The 25,823-nt window shown below is 47.3% G+C and overlaps 2 protein-coding genes across 2 annotated transcripts; both read right to left on the bottom strand.

The window, feature by feature from the left end:
- Positions 1-10,777: 10,777 nt before the first annotated feature.
- On the bottom strand, positions 10,778-11,871 carry LOC125506388 (uncharacterized). The gene has a single exon (XM_048671210.2). It carries the CDS (start codon positions 11,686-11,688, stop codon positions 11,143-11,145), a length of 546 nt encoding a protein of 181 aa, XP_048527167.1. The 5' UTR covers positions 11,689-11,871; the 3' UTR covers positions 10,778-11,142.
- Positions 11,872-21,260: 9,389 nt separating this feature from the next.
- LOC147973783 (uncharacterized) lies at positions 21,261-22,125 on the bottom strand. The gene is made up of 3 exons (XM_087524785.1): positions 22,111-22,125; positions 21,634-21,969; positions 21,261-21,545 (listed from the first exon to the last, which is right to left on the bottom strand). Exons 1-3 carry the CDS (start codon positions 22,123-22,125, stop codon positions 21,261-21,263), a joined length of 636 nt encoding a protein of 211 aa, XP_087380911.1.
- Positions 22,126-25,823: the final 3,698 nt, after the last annotated feature.

Below are 25,823 nucleotides of genomic sequence, written 5' to 3'. Positions count from 1 at the left end.
AAGAAACGTCTAAAAACGGAGCCCTCCCGCTGGCAAGAGACCGGATCCACCCCCCCCCCCCCCCCCCCCCCGCCCCCGGCCCTAAGGCCACATGAAGTGAGGTGGACCGCCGGCGATGCCAGTAGGAGGCAGAGGAACCCTAACTTTTCTTGGGACGGGAGGCGACGGATGTGGGTATTAACATGGTCTTTCAGATGTCACTTTCTATATATTATATACAATGTTTTTTTGCGGGTTATATACACGTGCATGATAACCAGCAGAATTCAATGCTCCTATGATTTCTTTTCAAGACAAATCTACACACATGCGATTATCAATTTTCCAATCAGAATAATTGAGATAATATCCATAAATAAAGTTTTAAAAGTCGAACCGAAGGCTTGCCCACAACATCGTGATATACTCCCTCATTTTCAGTTCAAAAGGCATACACATGTCCTCAAGTCAACAATATAGCAAACCTAATATGAATTATAAACCAAAAAACGTGGCATTAGAAAATTCAATTATTGTATTTTCTATTGCTATAACTTTCTAATATACATTTTGCATTCCATTGGTCAAATTGGTGATCTAGGAATAAGCCGAGACATTTTAAACTTGAAAGGAGGGATTATGTATGGAGGGAGTATTGTATACTCCAGCAGAAAAATAATTCAATTTGTATAGACCTGATTAAATTTTGATGGATGCTATTAACCATTGGTCGCTAACTGTGAACTTCCTTCATCCGTGTAGTTCTTTTGAGCAGATTATGGAGAATCTCGGAATGAAAAATTCTGAGCAAAAAGAACTCGATTTGCTTTCCAAAATCTTGAAATGATTCTACAGAATCCTTGTGCAATCCAAAATCCTAAAAAAACTTGGATTTTCACATAATCTCAGGATTCTGATAAGTCCCTCAAAAGAAATGTTTCAGATATGAGAATACCCGCGAACCAACCTGTGGTTAGATGGTTAGAGGGACTGTGATATCTTTAACCCACCAGAGTTCAAATCCTGGTGCTCGCATTTATTTCTGAATTTATTTCAGGATTTCCGGCAATGCGTATTCAGTGGTAGAAGACATTCCCGTCGATGACGAGGCGCCTACGGTGACTTCGTAAATCTCAAAATGATATGCCGGCTCAGTCTTTCGGAGGTGCTTATAAGGGTAGGGTGTGCGTGTGTGCGTTCATATGGGTAAGTGTATGCGTATGATATAAGCGCTTGTGTCTGTAGTGATGTTAAAAGAAAAGATATGAGAATACCCATATTGGATGGATAATTTACAACCGACCTGTCCCTTTTGCACGACCGAACAGCCCAGCAACCGCTCGATCCCTCACGAGCGCTAGCCGCTTCTCCGCCCGACGCCGCCGGACGGGAGCTCCACCAGCCCGCCACTGGCCAACCTCTGGCCGCCCAACCTCCACGCGGCTCTCACCTTGGGGCGGCTCGTCTCCTCACGACGGCCCGCCTCGCCACCACCGGATGGAAGCTCCGCCAGCCCTGCTCCTCACGACACTGCCGGACAGGAGCTCCCTCAGCCCCGCTCCTCGCGACGCCACTAGACGGGAGCCCCGTCAGCCCGGCACCCTCTGGTCGCCTCAGGCCACCCTGCGTAGACGCAAACGCAACTGGACGGGAGCTCCTCTTCTCTGCCTCGTCTCTCTTCCGCCTCCTCTATAGTCTCCCATGTTTCTCTGTCAATATGTGCCTCCTATGTATTTTTCCATGTTTCTCTGTCAATATGTAGGTGGATAGAGGTGGATTGATGAATGAATGGAACTGCTAATGGATCGATGTATGTTTGAATTTGTAGTAGGTGCTTGATAATTTCGTACAATTTGCTTGCTAATTTTGTACTGCTACTTGGTGCTTCGTAATTTTGGTATGTGATGATGTATGTATGTATTGATTTATTTTTGAGGGGTTTGTATATGCTGATGGCTAGATGTTTTAAACTGAGAAAGTCAGTGCAGCTAAAGCTAAAGTATTAACAATTCATCAAATAGTTTCAGAAAGGCCGGTACAGACATTTCGGCACACAATTCAATCCACAATCTCAAACTACAATCTCAAAGTAGAACTACACATCAAATTCTATGGGAAGCAGATTCCGTAAGAATTATTTAGAATCTTGATTCTATAGAATCCTGCGTGAAAAGAACTGCTGATTGTCAGGTTGGCAAGGAGGCATGGAGCCAAGGAGCTCTTGGTAATCAATTGGAGATGTAGTGGGTGTGGTTCTTAACACTCCGAAAGTTGTGCAGGTCTGTTTCAGTGCTAGCTGTGTACGGCCGCGCCTCCATTACTGCCGCCTGCTGCTCATCTGTCTCGGGTGCATGGGACGGATCGACGGCGAGCCACCGCCGTTCAGCTTTCCTCTGCTCCTCAATTAGTAACGGGCGCAGTTGCATGCATGCACGCGTTGCTGCTGTCTGATTGTTTTATATTAATTTTTTGGTAATCTTGCTGCGGTCTGATCAGTCAGTTGGTGTCCAGCGCCATGGATGCATGCCTGGCTTGCTAGTGCCATCTTCCTTTCCCCTGCCATGGACATGGTAGCTGCAAGCCTGCAGCCAATATGAACGATTGCTAGCTGCTTCTTCCATGACATAATTTAGTGCATGTATTTCTTTTAAAGACTAACATTGTCGACTTTGACAAAATATATTGAGAAAAATATTAACATAAAAATATGAATTTAATATGACATAAAAATATATGATTGTGGTTGTATTTGTTTAAAAAATTGGTCAAAGTTTGTGAAGTAGTGCTCCCTCTGTAATTTAATACTTCCTCCATCCGAAAATACTTGTCATCAAAATGGACAAAAATGAAAGTACCTAGAACTAATATACATCTAGATACATCCCCTTTTATTCATTTTGATGACAATTATTTCCGGACGGAGGGAGTATAAGACAATTTTTGACACTATCGTGGTCTCTAAAAATGTATGATAAAGAAGTTACAGAAAAGATTTTTCTAAAAATCTATAACCGCTACATTATGAAACGGGAAAGGTACCGCATAGGTTCTCCGTTTCAATATGATTAAATGAGTCACCCGCAAAAAAATGATTACATGAGGTTAATGTGTCTAATCATAATATGCCCCGGTTGGATCTGCTGGAAGCCAAATCAATATCTGTGGGGAGAGATCATGTGGTATGATTTGAAGCGTGAGGTCTCTGTCGTACTGTGTGCAAGTTGTGAGACATGCAAAATTAAACCTTGGACATATGCAATGCCTCCCAACCAGGCCCCCCTCCCACTTTGGCCTATTGCTTACGCTTGGCCCAATGAGCGTTCACTCTAGCAGCAGCTGATCCGGTGAGAGGCAGCACACAGCAAGCAGCCACGCTTGGCCCATGGTACGTGTAGCTTCGACATGCATCCAACCATCACCGGCCCCCGAACAGGCCAAGGAGTATTCCACTTCTGGCATGCGTTTACAAGTCAACATCCCAGCAGACTTCATATGCTCTATTATTCTTATTATTATGTTATAGGACCGGCTATAATTGGTAGGGACATGAGTACAGGAACCGCTGGGATGCATGTGCCTGTCTCGTAGCTAACCATGGGCGACAGGTCCAGGCACCGCATCTGCCAGCGTACGACGTCGCACCACAGCTTGCTGATCTATGGATCGCTGGAATCTCATCGCTTATCTTGTTGCCGATGTTGTCGCTTTGTCAAGTGTGCATATATGTTTGTCCTGGCTTATATTTGGCGTTACCGGGATAGCCATTTTTCCTCTTCCTTTACAGAAATCAGCAAGAGTGGTTTTACATTTTGAAAAACAAATGATTGTATTGATGTCTCCTAAAACTAAACATCAAGGCAAAACAACCACAACAGAGCTCAACAAGTCCTCGCTCTATGCATCAACGATGCACATAGCCAACAAAATGTATAAACCAAGAATCATAGGAACAAACCCGGCAAGATTTGTTTTTGAGAAATAACAGCTCCGTCTCCGAAACACATGCTTGGGTGTTATGTGCATGTCACGGCAGTCCTTCACATCACCAATAAATCGATCATTGGCACCTTGCAATCATTTCAATCAAAGAGCACAAATGGAGAGCAATTTGGATAGGAAATAGAATGAAAAAAGTTTTCATAATGGCGGGGTTGCTATTTGTTAATAATCTTGCAGTGTTTTTCTACTCATGATGGTGCAACAGATATTTACTAGGCGATGCCATGGTCGGCTGAAATGTGATTCCAATCTAATTTCCCTGCACAGATACGGCACGGTTACGTGGAACTACTTAATTTTCAAGTTTTATCATTGAGGACTAGGCTCGGTGCATAACTGAGATAAAAAAAATCCCAATACTCATACTTAAAAGGCCATATGCATCCCTAGTTGGTGCAGAGGCCGGGGAAGTAAAATCCTCCCCCAATTTTAAGGGTTTAGTTACTCAGTAATTGACTTAGAATAAGCAAGCCTCCGCTAATTTCGGATCACCCCCGCGTCGTCCCCCGCTTGGGTGACTCGGGCGGAGCTGCCGTACCAAGCCGTCGGGGTGCCCTTCCCCTGATTCCTCCCTCCGTCACTGTTGGAGGAAGCCGCCAGGCGCAGCCTGGCCGGCCAACAGCGGTGGCGGAGGTGCTCTCCTCCTCCCAGCATTGGGTCTGGATGGGGCGGGGCATCCACCCGTGCGGAGGCGCATCCCCTGATCCAGTTTGCGGCGGAGCGACGACCTCCCTTCGGTGGTGGTGTGAGGCGGCAACGTGGTGAGAGGCGGTTGCGGCCGGGGGTGCGGGGCGGCGGCGGCCAGGCAGGCGGCGGCGGACGACGACAGGACCAGCAACGGCGGCTTGGGCACTCGATCTGGGCCTAGATGGGCTTCTGCGGGCCGCACTTGTTGATCTCGTGTACCATCCCGTCAACGGCTTGCTGTCCCTAGGATGGACTTGCAACTCGAGGACGTCGAGGGCTCCAGCCCTGGGCGTGGCGATGGTGGCCACCTCCTTCGATGGAGATGGTCGGCCTGAGGCTGGGTGGTCGGATTTTCAGATCCCTCGTCTAGTCCCGGCTGCGAGTTGGGGAGACAGAGTTGCCGGTGAAAACCGAGCCGATGGCAGGCGATGGCGGCGTTTTGCGTCGTTACCTTGATGAAGGGATCGTTGTGTAACTTCTGTCGACCCATTCATGCTGCTTAGGAAGAAACCCTAGGATCTGGTCTTCCAGATCGGACGATGGCGGTACTACGGTGATGTTTCTCTTTTGGGGACATCGTTTGTGGAGCAGCGTTGGACGGCAGAGGCAGGAGGTGGAGCGGCTTCATCTTGCACAGAGCTTCGGTGGAGCTCTCAAGTCATGCCTAGCCGACAGGTGCTACGCTGAGTCATGCCTGGTTGGCAGGTGCTACGCATGATAGATCTTCCTGATTCTTCGCGTCTGGGCAAACGAGCGCAGGGCGGTGGCGCCCTTGGGTGCCGTGGTGGCGTCGACGGATGTCCGGCCTGGCAGGGATGATGCAGATCTCTCTTCTGAAGATGTATCAGTGGTCTGATGATGATGGTGGCTTCTAAGACGTGTGCATGTGGTGTGTGCTTTAGGTAGACTGCACTGGTTGTTGGTCCCGATATGTTATGTGGATGGCTCGGTTACGGAACCGGTTTTAGATATGTGAAGTGAGAGCACTCCACGTTATCAAGTTTGTAGGTGTGAGTAGTGGCTTCAAATGGATTAATGTATGTTTTTATCAAACCTTTGTGAAAAAATTAATTAAGATGGCTGCATGCATCAATTGATGACCTTAAATTTTAAGTGATTTTTAGCCCTTTCATTCGTATCACGATTCACATGCTTCTCTTCCTATCCAGCAACGAGTCATCATCAATCTGGAGCAAAGAACATGCAACCACACCGATGCTATGGTTGCAAAGTGGAACTGGAAACAAATTAAGAACTAATGCCATCAGAGGCGGAACAAATTCGAGTGGTCTCATGAGCAGGTTAGCAAAAGGAAACCTCTTCTTCATTTGAGAAACAATTATACATATATGTCCTCCAGATGCACCTCGCCGAGCTCGTTATTGTCAACTTAGCTCGCCATGGACGGAGCTCCTTGCCTCGGCCGCTCTGTTTTGTCTTGCACCAACTGCATCAATCACGACTAGCAACTCCTTCAGCCTGTCTTCGTCCTCCGACACTCGTCGATCTTGCCTTTTGTCATCGTCTTTTTCAGGTTCGCATGTCCTACCGTCACCTGAACGAGCTCCCTGGGCCATGGTCTCCCCGAGCAATCTCTTCCTTTTCCTCTTTACATACGAGGAGAACGAGCCCAAGGTTGATCTATCCCGTGTTAGCCCTGGTATCTTTGTTTGTTATATCTATTTCCTTATGTGATGCGGAAGTCAAGAGCATGACTTCTAACTGTGATGTACACTCTCGAGAGATCCTTTTGGTACTCCAAGGCGTTGTTACAGTAGAAGATTACTCGGTATGCTGCAAACACCCTTGTACCATCAACTCTTCTCAATATCATACCAGCTGCAGCAGGGCCATCGTTGGCTGAAAATGATCCTTCAACCAAGAAGGCCATTCGACCACATATATTAACTGATAATAATATTCTTACAATCGTTTATTAAAACTTACACCACACAAGGCGAACACTACTTACAAGAACACCACCAGACTTATCAAAACAATTTTTCACGATCTCATCCGCCACCATGTTGGCTTGCTGATTAATCTTGTATAGTTTTATAATTACCAGCGCTTCTCCGTTTAGATCAACGAGGGGGGACCTAACAAGAATTTTATTTGCAAGGAAGGAACACAAAAGAGCAACATGTTTCCAGAACAATAGGTTTGTACAGAGTGACACCGATGTAGAATACAACCTAACACGCAGGAAGCTCCATTCTTCCACACTGGAACATCAAGCAATATAGTTCAACAGAAATCATGACTTCGCCAACAGAATTGCTCGCCACTACGCCTACACTAGCAAAGCCATTGCTCGCCACAAAATTGGCATCCACATTCATCTTAATACGATCAGGTGGGGGCGGACAACGAGTCACAATGCTCATGTTGGAAGGATAGATAGACCGAATCACGACCAACACCCCTATCCTTTATTACTACCTCTATTCCGGTGTATAAGTCATTCACGTAGTTATAGGTCAACAATTTAACTATGTAAATATGTATTATATGTGACAAAAAATATATATTTATAAACTACATCCGTGTAAAAATCTAAGGATATACTTTTCATGACATATAACACATATTTAGTTTCTCAAATCGATAACCTAGAACTACACGAATGACTTATACATCAAAACGAATGTAGTATTAAAAAGCCACAACATTCGCATAATAACAACCCAACTTAGCTATCCACAAAATAAGTGGATTCGAGGACAGATTCCTTTCTCTCACCCAAAATCACCGCCTTCGCCCAAGACGATGTGACCTGCACACGCAAAGCCCTACCCAACGAATCCAACAAAATTAGTAGCTGTGGATTATTAAAAAACCTCTTCCCCAAAGGAGAACCCAAACATCTCTCATAGACATATGGAGGGCACAAGCCTTCTTACAAGATACAAAGGGCATGGCACGCATTCGTCCTCTTCACGCCACAGATAGAGCACACACCTCAGAAAATTTTGTGGTGAACAACTCAAAAAACTCTAATTTTTCGAGGCATTAGCATTCCAAATGATATGCCAAGGCCGTCTATATCCATTCGCACTGCCATTAAATTGCCCTAGATCCTCGTTCGAGATTCAGCGCAAGTTTATATGCACTTTTAATCAGGATTGTGCAAAGCATTAGTGCTAAAAGGATCTCTCACTTAACCTTGGAGATCACCCCCGCGCACGTCCCCCGCGCGTCGCCTCTGGCGCGCGGGGGAAACCCTAACCGCGCCGCCAGCCGCCCCTCCCCGCTCCTCCCCCGCTTCGCCGCCGCCGGAGGGGACACCGGCGAAGCCCGCGTGGTCCCCAGGGAAGGTGGCGGCGGGGCGTCCTCGTTGTTCTCGCACAGATCTCGCGGTGGCCGGTGGCGATCTCGCGGCGGCCGGTGGCACGCGGTGGTGTTCCGCCGGTGGCTGGCGCCTGCTGCCCGTGGGGCGGCGTCCCTCACGGCGGCGGGGCTGCCCCTGAACAGCGCTTGGTGGTGGCCACGTGGCGTCGCGCGGGTGGGCCGGATCTGGGCTCTGGTCTGTGTCCTCGTCGTGGCAGCGCTTGCCGTTGCCCTCGGCCATGAGACATGGTGCTGGCCAGGACGCACGCTGGCAGTTCCCCACTTCATCTCGCATCGTCTCGCTGGCCAATGGTGATGGTCATCTTCTTCGTCAGAGATGGACGGCCAGAGGCTTGGTGATCGGATCTCAAGATCCATCATCTAGTCCCGTCTGCGAGTTGGGGAGACATGGTTGCCAGTGAAAACCGAGCCGTTGGCAGGCGATGGCGGCGTTCTAGGACGTTACCTTGATGGAGGCATCGTCGTGTAATTACTGTTGACCCACTCGTGCTGCTCTGGGGGAAACCCTAGGATCTGGAGTTCCAGATTGGACGATGGCGGCACTGCGGTGTCGTTTCTCTCTTGGGAGCATCGTTTGTGGAGCAGCGCTGGAAGTCAGAGGCAGGAGGTGGAGCGGCTTCGTCTTGCACGGAGCTTCGGTGGAGATGTTAAGTCATGCCTGACCGACAGGTGCTACACTTTGTCATGCCTGGTCAGCAGGTGCTACGCATGACAGATCTTCCAAAGACTTCAAGTTGTGTCGGTTGGTGGTACTTGGCAGCATGGTGCTGAGGTGTATCAGTGGCGACCGCGACGTGCACAGCTATTTACGCGCAGGGAGGAGGTGTCGTTGGGCGCCGTGGTGGCGTCGATGATAGCTAGACCGAGCAAGGTTGATGCATTAGTACAGTTCTGAAGATGAAGCGGTGGCAGTTGGCGGCGGCGGCCTCTGAGAGCACGCCGGACCGGCGAGACCCATGCCCGACAGGCGTCCTAGATGGATCCTCAGGTCTTAGATGTTAGGTTTGGCCGCGATGTCTGTTTGGTATTAGGTCCAGGCTATCTGCGCCCCTTCATCAACTAGATAGGTGTAGCGACAGTTTGTTGTTTAGACGGCGGCTTTAGTCTTACTATGGTATTACTTTGTAAGGTCTTGTGAGAGTAATTAATAAAGTGGCCGTATGCATCGCCCAGATAAAAGGCCGGGGGTCATCCTCCTTTTCTAAAAAAAACCTTTTAATCAGGAAATATACCATTCCTCTCATAGTGCTACGGCACAACAGGTTTCCTCGCGAGAATCTACATTGTTGTCCAAGCAGCATGTTGGTCGTAGCCCTAGCCGAGGGAGACACGAAGAGCATCGAGGGCTCTTAGAGCATCTACAGCCGAACCTCTCAAACCCGCCTCATACGTCCGGATGTGTCACCCGGTCACTGATCGATCATGTTTTTTCGATCCAGACGGACGCCTCAAACGGGCCTCAAACGCCCGGGCTGACCGGCACCCCCCATATCCAACCCAAATATAGGACGGATATGGGGGCGCCCGGGCGCACCTGGACATGGCCGTCACGTCGGACTGACGAAGGGGTCCCAACCAAAAACGCCCTCAAACCCGGCGGTCCAACGCTCGTCTCCTCCGTCGGACCGGTGGGCCCGCATGGCGCAACTCCAGCGGGCCGTGTAGTGCATTGCCGGCTATTTAAGTCGACTGGCGGCACCAAAACCCTGCCATTCATCCACATTTTCTTCCTCCTGTCCGCCGCCTGCATCACTTTGCACTCCACCCTTCCGGCTAGTAGCCATGCCCCCACGCTATCAGGTGAGGAGCGAGCCATTTCTGACGCCAGAGCGCCGGCTCGAGCTCCTTGAGCAGATCCAGGCTAGGCGTGAAGCCCGGATCGTCACGGGGCTACCTCCAGATGGAGTGGGTCCGGAAGGGGAGTTGGAGGAGGACGACAACGACGAGGAGGAGGAGGAGGACTTTAAGGAGGAGGTGGATGAGCTAGAGGAGAAATATGTGGGGGACGCTGGCAACGGAGATCTGCGGGCGGGGCAGCATGCCATCCTCGATTCCCTCTGGTCGGAGTCGGCTGCAGAGGCAAAATGCCGTTGCCGGCGGGAGATGGAGGCGCAAGAGGCCGCAGAGGAGGCGAAGATGTTCGCATATATGGATGTGGTCGAGTAGGAGGAGGATGAGCCGGAGCCCTCCTACCCGTCCTCCAGCTGGCGCCCGGCACCGTCGTCGTTGACATCTCCGACGATGAAGAGTAGTTAAGGTGTACGTAAATGTAGAATATATGATTTCCTTTGTATGTTTTGTATGAATCTAAGGGATGAAATATAAGAGAGATAGATGCAAAATGATTAATTTGAGACGCACATCTGCGGGTGTTTGATGGGCCGGATTTGCAGGTAGATACTCTTTATATCGTCGGCCCTGGCATCTGAGTCATTCCACTACACCACTTGCACTGGTTTGTCGCATATTATTGTACTGTAGCAGTCCTCGAATCACATAATACAGTACATGGGTGGAGTAAGGGATAAGGATGACGATCGGCTGGCTGGCTTTGCGGCAACCTCATCACTCGTATCACTCGTACTGCTTTATTATTACCAAATCAAGCAGCAGAGAGTATGCGCGAAGTGACGCGACAGAAAAAACGTGGCGATAAGTTCCATCGATGACGACATGTGCACGGTTAAGCAAGGTGAGTACGTACTTAACAAATGAATGAATCCATATCAGAGTGCATGCATATTTTGGAGACTCTGAGAAAGATATAAATACAGTGCGTGCATGGGCAATTTACGCCTGAAACCGTAAAAACAGAGTTCGTCAAAGCAAAATACACATAAAGGAAAATGACGACTAGGCAGTAAATATGTACTACTTCGTCTCTCATAATATGAGACGGTGACGGAGGGAGTACATATTGCAATCGAGAAAGGGCTGGGATTGTATCCTTCCCATCCCGGATATTTTCAATTGCAATTCTTCTAGCAGTTCATCCATCTTTGTCGCGCATATGCTCCCCCAAGATGCACAATCTTACGCTGGGACGATGGAAAAGAGGTATCGTCCCAAGATGGCATTACCTGTGCGATATGAGCGGCAGCACAGCAGCCAGCGAGGCGACGCTAGCTAAAGGCGCAGCTCGAGGTCCAACGCCTCGCCGGCGCCGCTTGCGATGGAGGCCCTTGGCCGGCCCACCACCCCGTCGCCTCCAGCATACGGGTCCAGGGGCAGTGCGTGCTCCGCGAACCGCGGAGCCCTGCCGCCCAACCCCCTCCTCTCTGACCAGCGGGCATCGACGGTTGGCGCCGCCGCCACGCCAGCGCCGCCGTGTGAGACGATGGAGGTGCCAAAATAGCGCGACGACCCGGTGGACGCCGCCGCGATGGCGGTGCCTCCGAATGGGCTGTCGTTGCTGTAGGGGTCGGAGAGGAGGCCGTCGAGGCGGCCCTTGCGGTGCGCGTTCTGGTGGCCGCCGAGCGCCTGCGACTTGAGGAACGTCTTGTCGCAGAAGAGGCACTGGAACAGCCGCACCGGCTTGCCGTCCACGCACGCCATCGGAACCGGTTCTTCGTCCCACTCCCGGTCTTGGCTGCTGCCCGCCGGCGCCAACGCCAGCGACAGCTCCGGCACCGCCGCCGCCGCCTGCACGTGGAACCACAGATCCTTCCCCATCGAATCGAAGTATATGTATTTCAATTTAGCTCAGGCAGGTGCTACAGTAGTCGCTCGTCGTACTGCACAACACAAGAAAATATTGGCTACCGAGCGGATGATAGCTAGGAATGGTAACGGCGGCGCTTCTCTAATGGAAAAAGGAGTATGCTATGGACTGAGCTGACCTGAGAATGAGATCCGATTTGATGGGTATAAATAATGCTCTGAATCTGAATCCCCATTCCACGGCAAATTTGACAATTTTAACCTCGAGACGAAATCAAATCACAGTATAAACTGCCCATGAAACTATTTCACGCGGCTGACCTTTTTTATGGCGCCCGACACGCAGACGCCACACCCTACGGTGCAGCACCTAGCTCTGGGGCGTTGCATCTCTGTCCACCGTGGCAGCCCCTAGGCCCGCACCCAGCAGTGCAGCGCCTAGCGCTCGGGCGCTGCACTGTCTGTTACTAGTTGGCTGGCCCCCTCCCCTCACCCCACACATCCCTACCCCCATAGCATTCGACCCGAGATTTGCCCCCTCTTCCCCTCTCTCCCCCTCTCAAAACCTCTCTCAAATCTTGCAAATTTGAAGATTTTGTCCGTGGATTTCGAACTCAAACCCTCCCTCAAGGTAATCTTCTCCGATCCCCTTGTTTTGATCCAAGTAATGTTAACAAATTGCTCATTTGTTGCTAGTTTGGGGAAACCCTAGTTTTGTATGGATCTAGAGATTTGCATGGGGATGTGAGATGTTTGTTTGCCAATTTCCTATGATTAGGCTTGTTAGTATGTTAGGGTTATTCTTATGGGTGTTCTTATGTTGGTGCTAGGGTTAGGGTTGTTGTTTCATATGTATTTTAGGGTTTGTATACCGTGTTAATCCTTGGATTATAACTCATGGAAGCAATATTACGTTGTGTTGTTTGAATGCTTATAGGGATGGGAAGAACATGTGTGTTTGTTCATCATGGGGACAAAGACGTCTTCTTGAAAGGCAATATTGAACCGGACCCGGATGAGTTTGACATGGTGTTTGATAGTAGTCCTAACTATGCGGAGCTCTTGCAACAAGTGAGGAAAGAGTTGAATTGGATGGACCCTAGTGATATCGTTGAGTTGGAGGGAAGGCATAATGTTGGTTTTGAAATGCACATCCGTTGGAAGACAATGCGTGTCAACTCGGAGCAACGTTGGGTTGCATACAAGGAGACGGTGGCCGAATCACTAGACAAGGCTCTTGAGTTATTTGCAACGAAGAAGGTTGATTCAAGTTTGCATTTGGACTTGAACCGGAACCCTCCCCTTTGGTTGCTAGTAGCCCCCCACCCTTGAAGCGAGATGAAATTGTTGAACCTCTTTTGACCCAAGAAGTGAGGCCAACATTGAGCACATTTTCAAACAACCAAAATGAAGCTTTGCAAGAGGAGAATGATGAGTATGCGGACGATGACAATGAAGTTGATCTCCATGACAACAATGTGGGTGATCTCGACAAATATCATTTGCAAGAGACAATGGACCATTCCATCCCTTATTCCCGTGGCTATGTATCGGATTCGGATGACGAAGGTCCCGATGAACAAGTTGATGAGGAGGGGTTCACGGTGAAGGAGGCCGAAGCTTTTGAGAAGGTATTCGGGCGTGATCATCGGACTACATTGTTCAAGGGTGTTAGTCTCGCGGATGAAGGCGTGGTAGATGGTGGCCAAGGTATATCTCTTGGGGTTAGGCCAAGATCTCACCGTGTTTTGGTTGAAGACAAGAACGGGATTGCTAAAGGGTCTAAGTTCGATACCTTCTTGGAATTGAAGATGTGGCTCAACAACTACTCGGTTACGCATTATCGTCCACACAAGGTGGTGAACTCGGACGTCAATGTGCGCTACACGGTTGCATGTGCATGTGAAGATGAAATATGTCCGTGGATTGTGCGTGCAAGACCATGGAAAGGAGGTCCCACTTGGCACGTAGTGAGTTGTGTGCCAACTCACATGTGCCGAGGCAAAAGGGTGGATGGCAAGATTGTGTCCCAAGACCACAGACAACTCATGTCCGAGTTCATCGCTTACAGGCTCTCCAACTCAATATCCACACTTCCAACAATGAGCGTCCAACATGTCATTGACCTTGTGAAAGCCATTTTTCATTACAAGGTGAAGTACGGCAAGGCATGGAAGGCGAAGCAAGCCGCATTTAAGATGGTGTATGGTACTTGGGAGGAAGCATACAACCAAATCCCTAGGTTGTTGTTAGCCATGGCCACTACAAACCCGGGCATAGTTCATGTGGTCGAGCCTCATGGGGAAAAACAGCGGTTCATGAAGGAAGGGAAGTCCGAGTATTTGGCCGTGCTTTTTGGGCGTTCGAGCAATGCGTGAGGGCTTTCAAACACTGTAGGCCGGTCATCGCCATTGATGGCACGTTCTTGACTGGACAATACAAGGGAACCTTGTTGGTTGCGATAGCAAGTGATGCCAATAACCGGGTGTTGCCATTGACATTTGCTTTGGTTGAGGTGGGGAACAATGACAACTGGGAGTGATTTTTGCGTCTTTTGAGGACGAAGGTGTTACCCGTTCAGAGGGAAATTTGTGTCATATCAGACCAGCATCAAGGAATTCTTAACACGGTGGAGATTGACATTCCCGGGCATGCTCCATTGCACCATCGATGGTGCATGAGGCACTTTTGTTCCAACTTCTATAGGGCATGTGGCCTTAAGGAGTTGGCCGATGATCTTCAAGATTGTTGTCTCGCTTTCTCCGAAAAGTGGTTCGCCACTTTGTACAACAAATTACTCGCACACAAAAAACTTGATCCCGGTGGTTAAGACTTTCTCAATAGGCACATTCAATACCAGAACAAGTGGGCATGTGCTTTTGATGAAGATGGCCGAAGATACGGTCAAATGACAAGCAATATGGCTGAATGCTTCAATAGGGTGCTCAAAGGTGCACGTGGATTACTGCTACCTATTTTAGCACTGCGTTGGTTTTCCCCGAAGAGGAAGGGATGATGCAGCAAAGTAGCGTAAGTATTTCCCTTAGTTTTTGAGAACCAAGGTATCAATCCAGTAGGAGGCTACGCGCAAGTCCCTCGCACCTGCACAAAACAAATAAATCCTTGCAACCAACACAAATAGGGGTTGTCAATCCCTATAGGGCCACTTACGAGAGTGAGATCTGATAGATATGATATGATAATATTTTTGGTATTTATGATAAAGATGCAAAGTAAAGTCAAGGCAAAGTAAATAGCAAAGTAAATAACTAAGTAGTAGGAGATTGATATGATAAAGATAGACCCGGGGGCCATAGGTTTCACTATTGGCTTCTCTCGAGAGCATAAGTATTCTACCACCACTAGGGATAAGCCTAGCAGTAGCGCGGGGTTATGCGCTACTGATAAGGCGCTACAGCTAACGTGTAGCAGTAGCATGCCTCCTCCCACGCTACTGCTAAATCGACTTAGTAGTAGCGAGTTCCCGGAGGAGCGCTACTGGTAATTAGTAGTAGCGCTTCTCCCTGCCCGCGCCGCTACTATTATCTCGTATTTTATTTCTTTTTAATTTCATGTTGTATTCGTACACCTTTACACAAGTTTTCATACAACAGGAATTTAGAAATTGTTTTTATATCATAATGAGTTATTACATCACGGGGTGAAAGAACCATGTGGACTAGTTTCAAGTGGATGGACATCCACTTGAAACTAATCCGCGGTTCTTTCACCCAATGATATATTAAATATCATCATCATCATATCATTAACAACTTATCATCATCATCATCATCATCATATCATTGGTCACTAGTCGTAATCACAAGTACTCCTCACATCATCAACTCTAACACATTGTATCACATAAAAACATATTGTACCTCATAGGACCTACTACATTCTCTTAGGACCTACTATATTCTCTAAGGTAAAATAGCAAAAAACAAGATAGCCCCTAACTCTCCATTATGGAGAATGGAGATTATCCTGTCTCCAATTCTTGCCTTTCGCTTAATGTTACTTCCAAGAACCTCCTTGCGAATGTTCAAACATTTTTCCCATTCTTTGATTAGCATGTGTTCACCGCTTTTAGAAATCCGATATGCACAGGTGAGCTCCTTAGATTCACCTGGCTGTATGTTCATAACTGCAAGGCGACCATTCTGATACATCAGATGAGGCACACAATCCATCGGGATTTCTTGTTGAAAAACATAGTAATAACTTCGTAGTTAGCAATGATGTACTAGTTTTAGAAGTATGCAAAAGATGCACGGATGTCGTAATAGTAAAAAATCTTACCAGGGTATCTCCATAGAAGTTAACGTGGTTCAACATGTGCACTAGTGGCACGTATTCACCATAATTTGGAGGAGTTCGATAATAGGTATTGTAATTCTCAAGAAAAGTACAATAAGCAATCAGATGACTTTTCTCCTTATAAGTTAATTCGGAGCCATCAGTGTAGTGGGTTTTGTCTACCATCTTCTGCACATTCTTTGAAGATTCAAAATAAGCTGTCAATGGAAATAAGTTGTCAACTATTTTGAAATAAACAATATAAATTAGTTAATAACTATGTTTGAGAAACTCACATTGCGGTAGAATCGGAAGCGTGTCAACAAGGACCCAAATGTCCATATTGTCTTGCTCGATGTCAGGATTACCAAGATCCATGGTGATAATCATACCCTCATAAAAACCATACATTTTGCAAACTACTTCCAAATTTTGGCAACCAAAATGGGTTACGCTCTGAGAATTGTACAGATTTACTTCAAAATCGATATCATGATGGGTCCTTAGGTGTATTTTCTTTGTTTCATAATTTTCATGGTCTTCAAAACCCATCCTCTCCATGACATAGCGTCTTGCATGGCATGGGATAAGCTAGTTGAATTGTAAAAGATGAAAATTAGACGTTGAAATAGTTGAAGTCATGCTTAATTACGAAAAAAACACTTGTCATTGTTGCGTACCGTTTCAACATCGAAGGTCTCCTCGAGCTTAATGCTGAAGCGCCGATCTTCATCCAGCTCAACGAACCTGTCGCACATACCTCGATCATCGTGACACCAGCTGCACTCCCCCGGGAGACTGTCATCGTCCGAGTACGACATTTCTTACGTTCATAATTCAAAGATTAAACTTGTACATATTCTAGCACAAGTCATGCCAGAATTCACGGAAAAATCCGGCATGACCTTTGCTAAAAAAAGGACATATCGAGCGCCTGAAATTTGCCGGAACGGAAATTAATCAACACTCCGGCAAAACATAGGCCACTCGGAGGTGTAACCAAAACATGAAATAATTGCTTAAACTAAAAAATAACAACAAATATGACATGTTCAACTAGTTCTATTAATTCAACTAGTTCTTACTAAATATAAACTTAGTATAAAAAGAAAAAACTAGTTCTTTCTAAAAATAAAGTAGTTCAACTAGTTATTAATTTACTTACTATACTAGTTCAACTAAAACTTAACTAGTTCTATTAATTCAACTCGTTCTTACTAAATATAAACTTACTATAAATAGAAAGAAACTAGTACATCTACTACTACTAATTAACATCTAACTATTACATCTACTACTAATTAACATCTACTACGGCTAATTAGACAACTAGTTTACCATCACTACTAGTAATTAATATCCGCTACTTCTAAAAATCATTATCTATGAACCCTAAATTAACATCTACTACTACTAAAATCATCTACTAACTAAGCAAAGAGAGATGGGGTGGGGGGCTTACAGAGGGAGAGACGGTGGCGGGGAGGTGCTCGGCGACGGAGGGGCGGCGAGGGCGGGCTCGGGATCGGGAGGCGGCGGTCCTGGGCGGCGGGCTCGGTCGAGAGCGGCGGCGGTGAGGTCGAGGGCGGAGAGAGTGTGGTCGAGAGCGGCGGCGGGCGGCGGCGGTGAGGTTGAGGGCGGGCTCGGGCGGCGGCGGTGAGGGCAGGAGCGCTCGGGCTCAGGCGGTGGCGACAGGAGTAGGGGAACAGGCCGGGGGGGGGAGGAGGACTTAGCGAAATTTTGAGCCGGGGGGTGGTTAACTCGAACTAGCAGTAGTGCTCATAATGGAAGCAGTTATATCAAAAATATACATTGGTCATCATTGATCTTTTTGTGTATAATCTAAATAGTCAACATGAATCCTCACTGTACCTGTATAGGTACAGGTGAGGATTCATATTGCAATCACAAATCATACACATATAGTTCAATGAAGACCAAGTGCTCGAGATAGGTTGAGAAGTAGCATATTTAAGGTGGTAAACACCTTGTTCGCTTAGCAGTATGGGACTAAACTTAATTAGTTGTGGTGATACTTAGCAGTAGCATGTTTTGAAGAAAACCGCTGCTACTAAGTTCTTTAGCAGAAGTGTGTCCATGGGAAGGGCGCTACTACTATATCTAGCCTGGGGGCAACACCGTGGCAATTATAGTAGTAGCGCTATTTCACCTAGAGCGCTACTGCTACTTAGTCATTAGTAGCGCTCTTTTCTGAAGCTCGCTACTGCTAACTAGCAGTAGCGTTTGTTTTTAAGCCGCGCTGCTGCTAAGATTCTGTGTATAAGGTTTTCCCTAGTAGTGTACGGTGGGTGAACAAATTACTGTTGAGCAATTGACAGAATTGAGCATAGTTATGAGAATATCTAGGTATGATCATGTATATAGGCATCACGTCCGAGACAAGTAGACCGACTCCTGCCTGCATCTACTACTATTACTCCACTCATCGACCGCTATCCAGCATGCATCTAGAGTATTAAGTTAAAAACAGAGTAACGCCTTAAGTAAGATGACATGATGTAGAGGGATAGACTCATGCAATATGAAGAAAACCCCATCTTGTTATCCTCGATGGCAACAATACAATACGTGCCTTGCTGCCCTTACTGTCACCGGGAAAGGACACCGCAAGATTGAACCCAAAGCTAAGCACTTCTCCCATTGCAAGAAAGATCAATCTAGTAGGCCAAACCAAACTGATAATTCGAAGAGACTTGCAAAGATAACCAATCATACATAAAAGAACTCAGAGAAGATTCAAATATTATTCATAGATAGACTTGATCATAAACCCACAATTCATCGGTCTCAACAAACACACTGCAAAAAGAAGATTACATCGAATAGATCTCCACAAGAGAGGGGGAGAACATTGTATCGAGATCCAAAAAGAGAGAAGAAGCCATCTAGCTACTAACTATGGACCCGTAGGTCTGAGGTAAACTACTCACACTTCATCGGAGGGGCTATGGTGTTGATGTAGAAGCCCTCCGTGATCGATGCCCCCTCCGGCGGAGCTCCGGAACAGGCCCCAAGATGGGATCTCGTGGATACAGAAAGTGACGGCGGTGGAATTAGGGTTTTGGATCCGTATCTGATCGTTTGGGGGTACGTGGGTATATATAGGAGGAAGAAGTACGTCGGTGGAGCAACAAGGGGCCCACGAGGGTGGGGGGCGCGCCTGGGGGGTAGGCGCGCCCCCTACCTCATGGCCTCCTGTTACATGTCTTGACGTAGGGTCTAAGTCTCCTGAGTTGTATTCGATGAGAAAATCACGTTCCCGAAGGTTTCATTCCGTTTGGACTCCGTTTGATATTCCTTTTCTCTGAAACCCTAAAACAGGCAAAAAAACAGCAATTCTGGGCTGGGCCTCCAGTTAATAGGTTAGTCCCAAAAATAATATAAAAGTGGATAATAAAGCCCAATAATGTCCAAAACAGTAGATAATATAGCATGGAGCAATCAAAAATTAATGATACGTTGGAGACGTATCAATTACCCGTGACGGCAATAGTTCAATACACATTTGACAAGATGAATGCGTACTTTCTAAAGTACTTGATGGAAACAGATGCACGGATAGCGGGTGAGAACGATCGCAAGTACAAGTTCCCACCCAAGGTTGATGAATGGTTGGAATTTCAATCACGGAAGGCGGACTCACAAGAAGCTACTATATGACAACGAAGAGTGGAAGTACAAAGTGAAAGAGCCAGGAGAAACCATAAATGATGGCCGCCAACATGGAGGTCAGACTTTCAAGGTGTCGCTAACATGTTGTGATTGCTCTTGCGGGAGGCCATTGTTGCTTCATCTCCCATGCTCACACTTGTATATTGTTGGTCGTGTTAGGAATGTGGGCGTCAATCACCCACTCACTGTGAGGGAGTCGGAGTTCTCAATCAGGATGGTCAAGAAAACATGGGCTCCCCGCTTTCACCCATACTTCAACCAATCACAATGGCCAGAGTACCATGGAATTCAATTATGGCCGGATCCAGAGTTGAAGGTTGTTAAAGGGGGTAGACAAAAGACAATACGTCTTAGAGGCGACATGGACGGATGGGGCCATGGTGGCCGCCGCGAAGCGGGCAACGACTAATTCCAAGAGCCTCGTGAGATCTCTCGTTGTGGGGAATGCAAAGGTCATGGCCACAACAAAAGAACCTTGAAACTTTGGGCAATTGAAGATGAAAAAAGAGAGAGGGAGAACAAGATATTCATGGAGAGGGTGGTTAAGGAGGCTCACCGCATAAGGAAAAGGGAGGAGGAAGAGGAAGAAGAGAGGAAGAAGAAGAAGAGGAAGAGGAAGAGGAAGAAGAGCTATGTCATCTTCAACTTGCTTGTGGAAAATGACTGTGTTATCCTCTAAACTATGCTCTTCGATTTGGTTGTGAACTACTATGTGTCATGAACTATTATGTATTTTGGACTCCTCCTCGATTTGGTTGCGAACTACTATGTGTCATGAAGTACTATGTATTTCCTCCTCGATTTGGTTGTATGAACTACTCCTCAAGTTGAAGTACTATGTGTTATGAACTATTATGTGTCATGAAGTACTTTGTACATATGTTGTCTTCGCAGTTGTTTGCCTGCTTGCTATCTATACTATGTGTGAATATGCTATCTTCACAATAGTAGGTTTGCCAACAAATTCGCTAAGTCCAAGTGCCACACCGAGCTAGGCGCTGCAATGCTCGATGTGGCGCCTCCAGGCTAGGCATTGCACCAGTCTGTAACTTGCAAACCTTTTGTTGCTCTCTGGATAGCTCTTCCCAGGCGTGCAACGCCTGCGAGCTAGGCGTCACACACAGGCATTGCACGCGTGTGTACAGCTATCCAGAGAGCAACAGAAAGTTTGCCTCCAGTTTGGGGCCAAAAATTCGCTAAGTGTTGGTGTGGCGCCTAGCGGAGAGGTGCCGCACTGTACAGTGCAACGCCTGCATGCTAGGTGCTGTACTGTACAGTGTGGCGCCTCTCCGCTAGGCGCCACACCGCCACTTAGTTTTTTTGGCGCTCAAACTGGGTCATTTTCTGGCACATATAGTTGCATCACAGAATAAACAGTAACGATCTTTAAGTTGAACAAAGACAACATTTCCTAGAGTGACCATCACAACAAGTCCAACATTACCAAGACATGCAATCACTTCAAGTTCAACATAGAGTTACCACCACTCCAAGTTCAACGACATAACAAGTTCAACATTACTAAGAGCTACCACCACTCCAAGTTCAACAACATAACAAGTTCGACATAAGCAAAACGCCCACTAGGCCAGTTACATAACAAATAGAGGACAATGGCTAGTTCCTTGAGTGCTTTTTGGCTCCTCCCCCCTCTTGCTGGCTATCTTCTTCGCCTTCCTAGGAAGAGCAACCCGCTCCGGCTCCGGTTCCTCCACGTCATCCACATAGTCATCCAAAGCCACCATCCGCGAGGTGCCGACCGTCCTTTTGCCTCTTTGGGTGAAGTCTTCAGGTGTGTATTTATTGATTCCCTTCCTAGGCTTTAACTCGTATGCAGACCGAACTTGGTAGGTCCCCAAGGTCATATCATCCGCAACCTATTACAAAAACAAAAGATATGGAAAGACCGTGTGTGAGGATATAGTTAGCAATGCATCAAAAATTGAATATATGCTCATGCCATACCTCTTGGGTGACCACACCCACATCCTCATCCTCCAAAGGATCACCATGGCCAGAAGTGGGATCTAATGGTGTTGCTGACCTAGACCGTTCTGGTGATACATACTCGGGGTCACAACAACCGAAAAGGTTTGATAGCCGCCTTAACCTTTGGCCCTGGCGCTGCAACATGTACAAGTGAATGAGACATCGAACGTAGCAACACATGTTAAGTGCTAGTTTGAAGGAGATGTGAACCTTAATGAATGCTCGAAGTGCACCTTCCCCATCGCTTTTCCCAACTGGGGTTGTTTCCAGAATAGTCTCGGTCTCATCAGCTGCTTTCTTGATCTGGGCACGCTATGAATAGAAATGACATTAACGTGTTAGGAAAGCGAAGATTTGAATAGTGCGAATGGAAAAGCAAAAAGGGCAAATATCACAAAGTTCATCATTGGAGCTGAAGGGACCGAGTTGCCTTTCCTGACTAATGCATTGTACATGTGCTGAGGCCATGGTTCACAAGAGGGGGAGGTGAGCATCTCAATGTGGGTGGAGCACGTGCTCAAAAAAAATTCCAAGAACCGATGCATATGTTCCGGGACAGAGTTTTTATCCCGGGCACATATGCTCCTATATGAATAGTAAAATTCAATAAATAATTTAAAAACAACAAAAGTTCTGATTTTTTTTGTGATAAACATTGATGAATTTTTCACCCGCGTACAAAATTTCAATGACATTTATGAAGGTCTGGCAAAAAAGAGAACAATGCTTGGGAAAGACAATTATTGGAAGCATTGGGAATATCAATTTTTTTCATGGCCTCCACGAATGTCATTTCATCAGAAAATTTTGCACATAGTTGAAATATTCATCAATATTTATCACAAGAAAATTCAAAAAAAATCGACATTTTACTATGTCTTTGAATTTTATTGTACACGAGGGAGCATGTGTGCTCGGGATCAAAAGAGCACTCTCGTACTTACTAGTATTATGATTTTGGAGTCAGAGATCACCGGCATGTGGAGGGAGTTCCTGGTCAAATGTTACTTTGCAACTAGGTAATTATACAGGTGACTTCCACGTACGCTGGAAAAGTGTGTCGTGGTGGTAGATATGTATTTACCCCTCCTGCAATGGAAAGATATACTTTGAACCGTGGCACCCGGCTCAGAGCGACCGGTTTACCTTTCATTGCCAACCCAGAGATGATGTCTTCTGGAAACACACAACATCTTGGTACAGAAATCACCGCTTTATTGAAACTAGAGGAAGCATAGTGTGAAATTACATCAAGTTGCGAGGCCATGCTCGGTGCGGCCGAACAATATGTACATTATTTAGTGAACATAAAAGGGGCCTGGAGCACGACATCTACACGACAACAGAACAACGACGTAGCGGGACTCCATAGCACATGGACACCGATGTGGACATGGTCTAGACACGGCAGCACTCCAATCCAGTTAGACTTCCCTGAAATCTGGCATAACATGCCAGGTCAGTACATTGAATGTACTTGCAAGCTCACAGCAAACAGTACCATAATGACAAACAATATCATGACATTTAATCAAGTTAAATGAAAACAACAACATGCTACTCATGCAGTGAAACCAAACTTGTGCATCGAGTCACTTGGACTCTCTTACCAACAAGTTGCCTCGCAACCGAACAGTGCTCACGATGAATCACGAACGGAACCATACTTGGTTTAACTGGTTACCTCGTAACCAAACAGTGATCACTCCCGGATCACAAGTGATACCACAACAGTCAGTCTCACTGACATCATCATGATCCAACCAGTGCAATGCAAATAACTTAGTGTGCAAGATTTATTTATGAAAGTTGATCCATGGTGTGACTTACTTACGAACTGGGTCCTTATCCGTGGGCGCGGCTATGGATAGATTATTACACTCTGCAGAGGTATCACACTTTACCCACACCACGGAACCCATGGCTTCGCACTCCCATTCGGGTGGACCAACAACATTTCGACAGAGCTCTCCCATTGCCATGACACTCTTACGGCCACTTCGACCAACTCCCCACTGAGATTAGTCATGGGTGACCGAGCCTACCAAAGGCAAAACAACCACCGTCATGGCAAATAGACAGTCCCAAACGAGGACAAGGTACCATAACAACAATAGGTCCACAAGGTTATGTCTGCTTACCGGGCCAGGGTAACGCACACCCATAACCTTCCGTCATTGGAGGCACCGGCAAAAGGCATGGCAACAGGATGACTAACGGCCTTCCCATACTAAGGCAAATGTGGTTGCACTTGTCAGCTCGATTCAGTGGCACTATGACCCGACCAACTTTATGTTCAAGTTCAACTATCATCAGGTTTAACTTGAAATAAAATGCTCGAGTCACTATATGCCATGCTTATGCAACCATATATCATGCATCACATATCACTTAGGAACAACAGATAAACCTCATTCAAAGTTCTACTTGCACAAACTCATCTTTCAACATTTCTAGTCCTTACTGGTCATCTAGATTAATCACTTTTTAGTTGGCATTTATCATACGAAACTCATCATGCATATAAGGAAAATAATACCGGTGCTCATATTGCCATAGTCATGACAAATTTACTTAGATCAACTACTCAAGCTATATCTCACTAGTTCAAGCATTCATTTCTGTTAACTAAGCATCTTGATCATGACAAACTAAATAACACAATCATTATTTATTTTTAATACTATATGCAATGAATATCATATATTCAAGTGGAAAATCATGGATATTGCAAAGATACCATCAAAATGTTGTTGTGGCTTGCCTTAGTGTAGAGGAGCTTCACACTCCTCCTGGATGCCTTCAAGACAAGCATCACCTTATGAAAATAAATCAAATGACAAAAAGAAAATATCAAGAATACTTCAGAAAATTACCATAAATTCCAGGCAACAAAGAAAAATCCCATCTTGGGTGTGCTGCTAGGATTTTCCAATAAGAACATAATGCAAAAAGAATCAACTCATTTGGACTTGTAGAATAGAAGTTACAGCTAGTCAAAGTTCTGGTCAAATTTGAACTAAATTTGAATTAAAAGAAAAACCAGAGGGGGGTGACGTCGAAGGCGTAAACCGCATGGGAGCCACCACTCATACCGCTTCGGCCGCGGCCTGAGTGGCTGACTGCGGGCCCCAGCAGTCAGGTCAGAGGGGAGGGGAAGAGAAGCAGAGGCGGGCGGCGCGGCGACGATGCTTTCTCCGGCGAGGAGTGCCTGGCGACGAGATCTAAGACGATAGGGTTGTAGAGGAGATCCAGGCGCACCTGCCCGTACCTGTAGCGTGGCTAGGGTGGCCGGACGGGGTCGGAACGGAGCTCTCTAGCGGCGGCAGCGGGCGGAGCTCGTCGGAGATGGGGGTTTCGGCGAAACAGGGCTAGTCCAGCAGCTCCAACAACACCAGCACGCACCGGTGGGCCACCACGAACACGAGAGAGTGGTCAGTGGAGCTCGAGTGGATCTGGACAGGGAGGGGGCAGAGGACGGGGATCGCCGGCGAGCTTTGGACGGGGACGGTGGCCAGAGGCCTGCCCGGCCGGGCTGCGGCTTCCTACGGTGGTGTGGAGGTGTGCTGAGTGTGTGTGCGGAGAGAAACGAGCTCAGGGGAGCTCTATTTATAGGCGAGGCTGAGGCGGGGATCGAGAGCTCGCCGGAGCTCTCTGGAGTGTCGCCCGGCGACGAATGGCATCAGTGAGAGGGGGAGAAGACGCTGGAGATCACGCGAGGGCTGTAGACGAGCTACGATGAGCATAGGAGCGCGGTACACGACGAGCACAGGGGCACGGGCGCATTGTTGCCTTGGCCGCGTCGTGCACGTGCTCGTTGCGGCGAGCTCCGGCGTCGGTGAGCGCCAGGGTGGAGTTATGGAGGTGCAAACGAGGATCGGGGCGCGATTTGGCAAGGTGCGGCGGTCGGGGCAGTGAGCACGCGCGAAACAAAGACGCTGGCGCACCGCAGAGCGCGCCGGCTGCATGCCACCCCCCTTGGACGCTCGTGGTCACTGCGTGAACTTTGGCATCAGGCTGAGCTAAGCACAAACGCCATGCCTGGTAGTTAGTCTGTAGTGGTTTTGGTTGTTTTGCATGGTTAGCTGGGTAACAGGTGAACTGTGGGAGTGGCTTTCTTCCTGGCAAGTTTCTGGACAGAAACTTGTGAGCTTCACTGAGAAAAA

This window comes from Triticum urartu, chromosome 5A (genome assembly GCF_056163025.1).
Source record: "Triticum urartu cultivar PI428250 chromosome 5A, HENAU_Tu73, whole genome shotgun sequence".
Lineage (NCBI taxonomy): Eukaryota > Viridiplantae > Streptophyta > Magnoliopsida > Poales > Poaceae > Triticum > Triticum urartu.
The sequence above is the reverse complement of the archived record's forward strand: the minus strand, read 5'-3'. Positions and strand labels throughout refer to the sequence as shown.

Coding starts and splice junctions, on each gene's coding strand:
- LOC147973783 (XM_087524785.1), bottom strand. Junction 21,546..21,633: donor TGGGTGTGGTCACCCAAGAG/GTATGGCATGAG, acceptor TTTTTGTAATAG/GTTGCGGATGATATGACCTT.
- LOC125506388 (XM_048671210.2), bottom strand. CDS start 11,688: ATGGGGAAGGATCTGTGGTTCCACGTGCAGGCGGCGGCGGCGGTGCCG.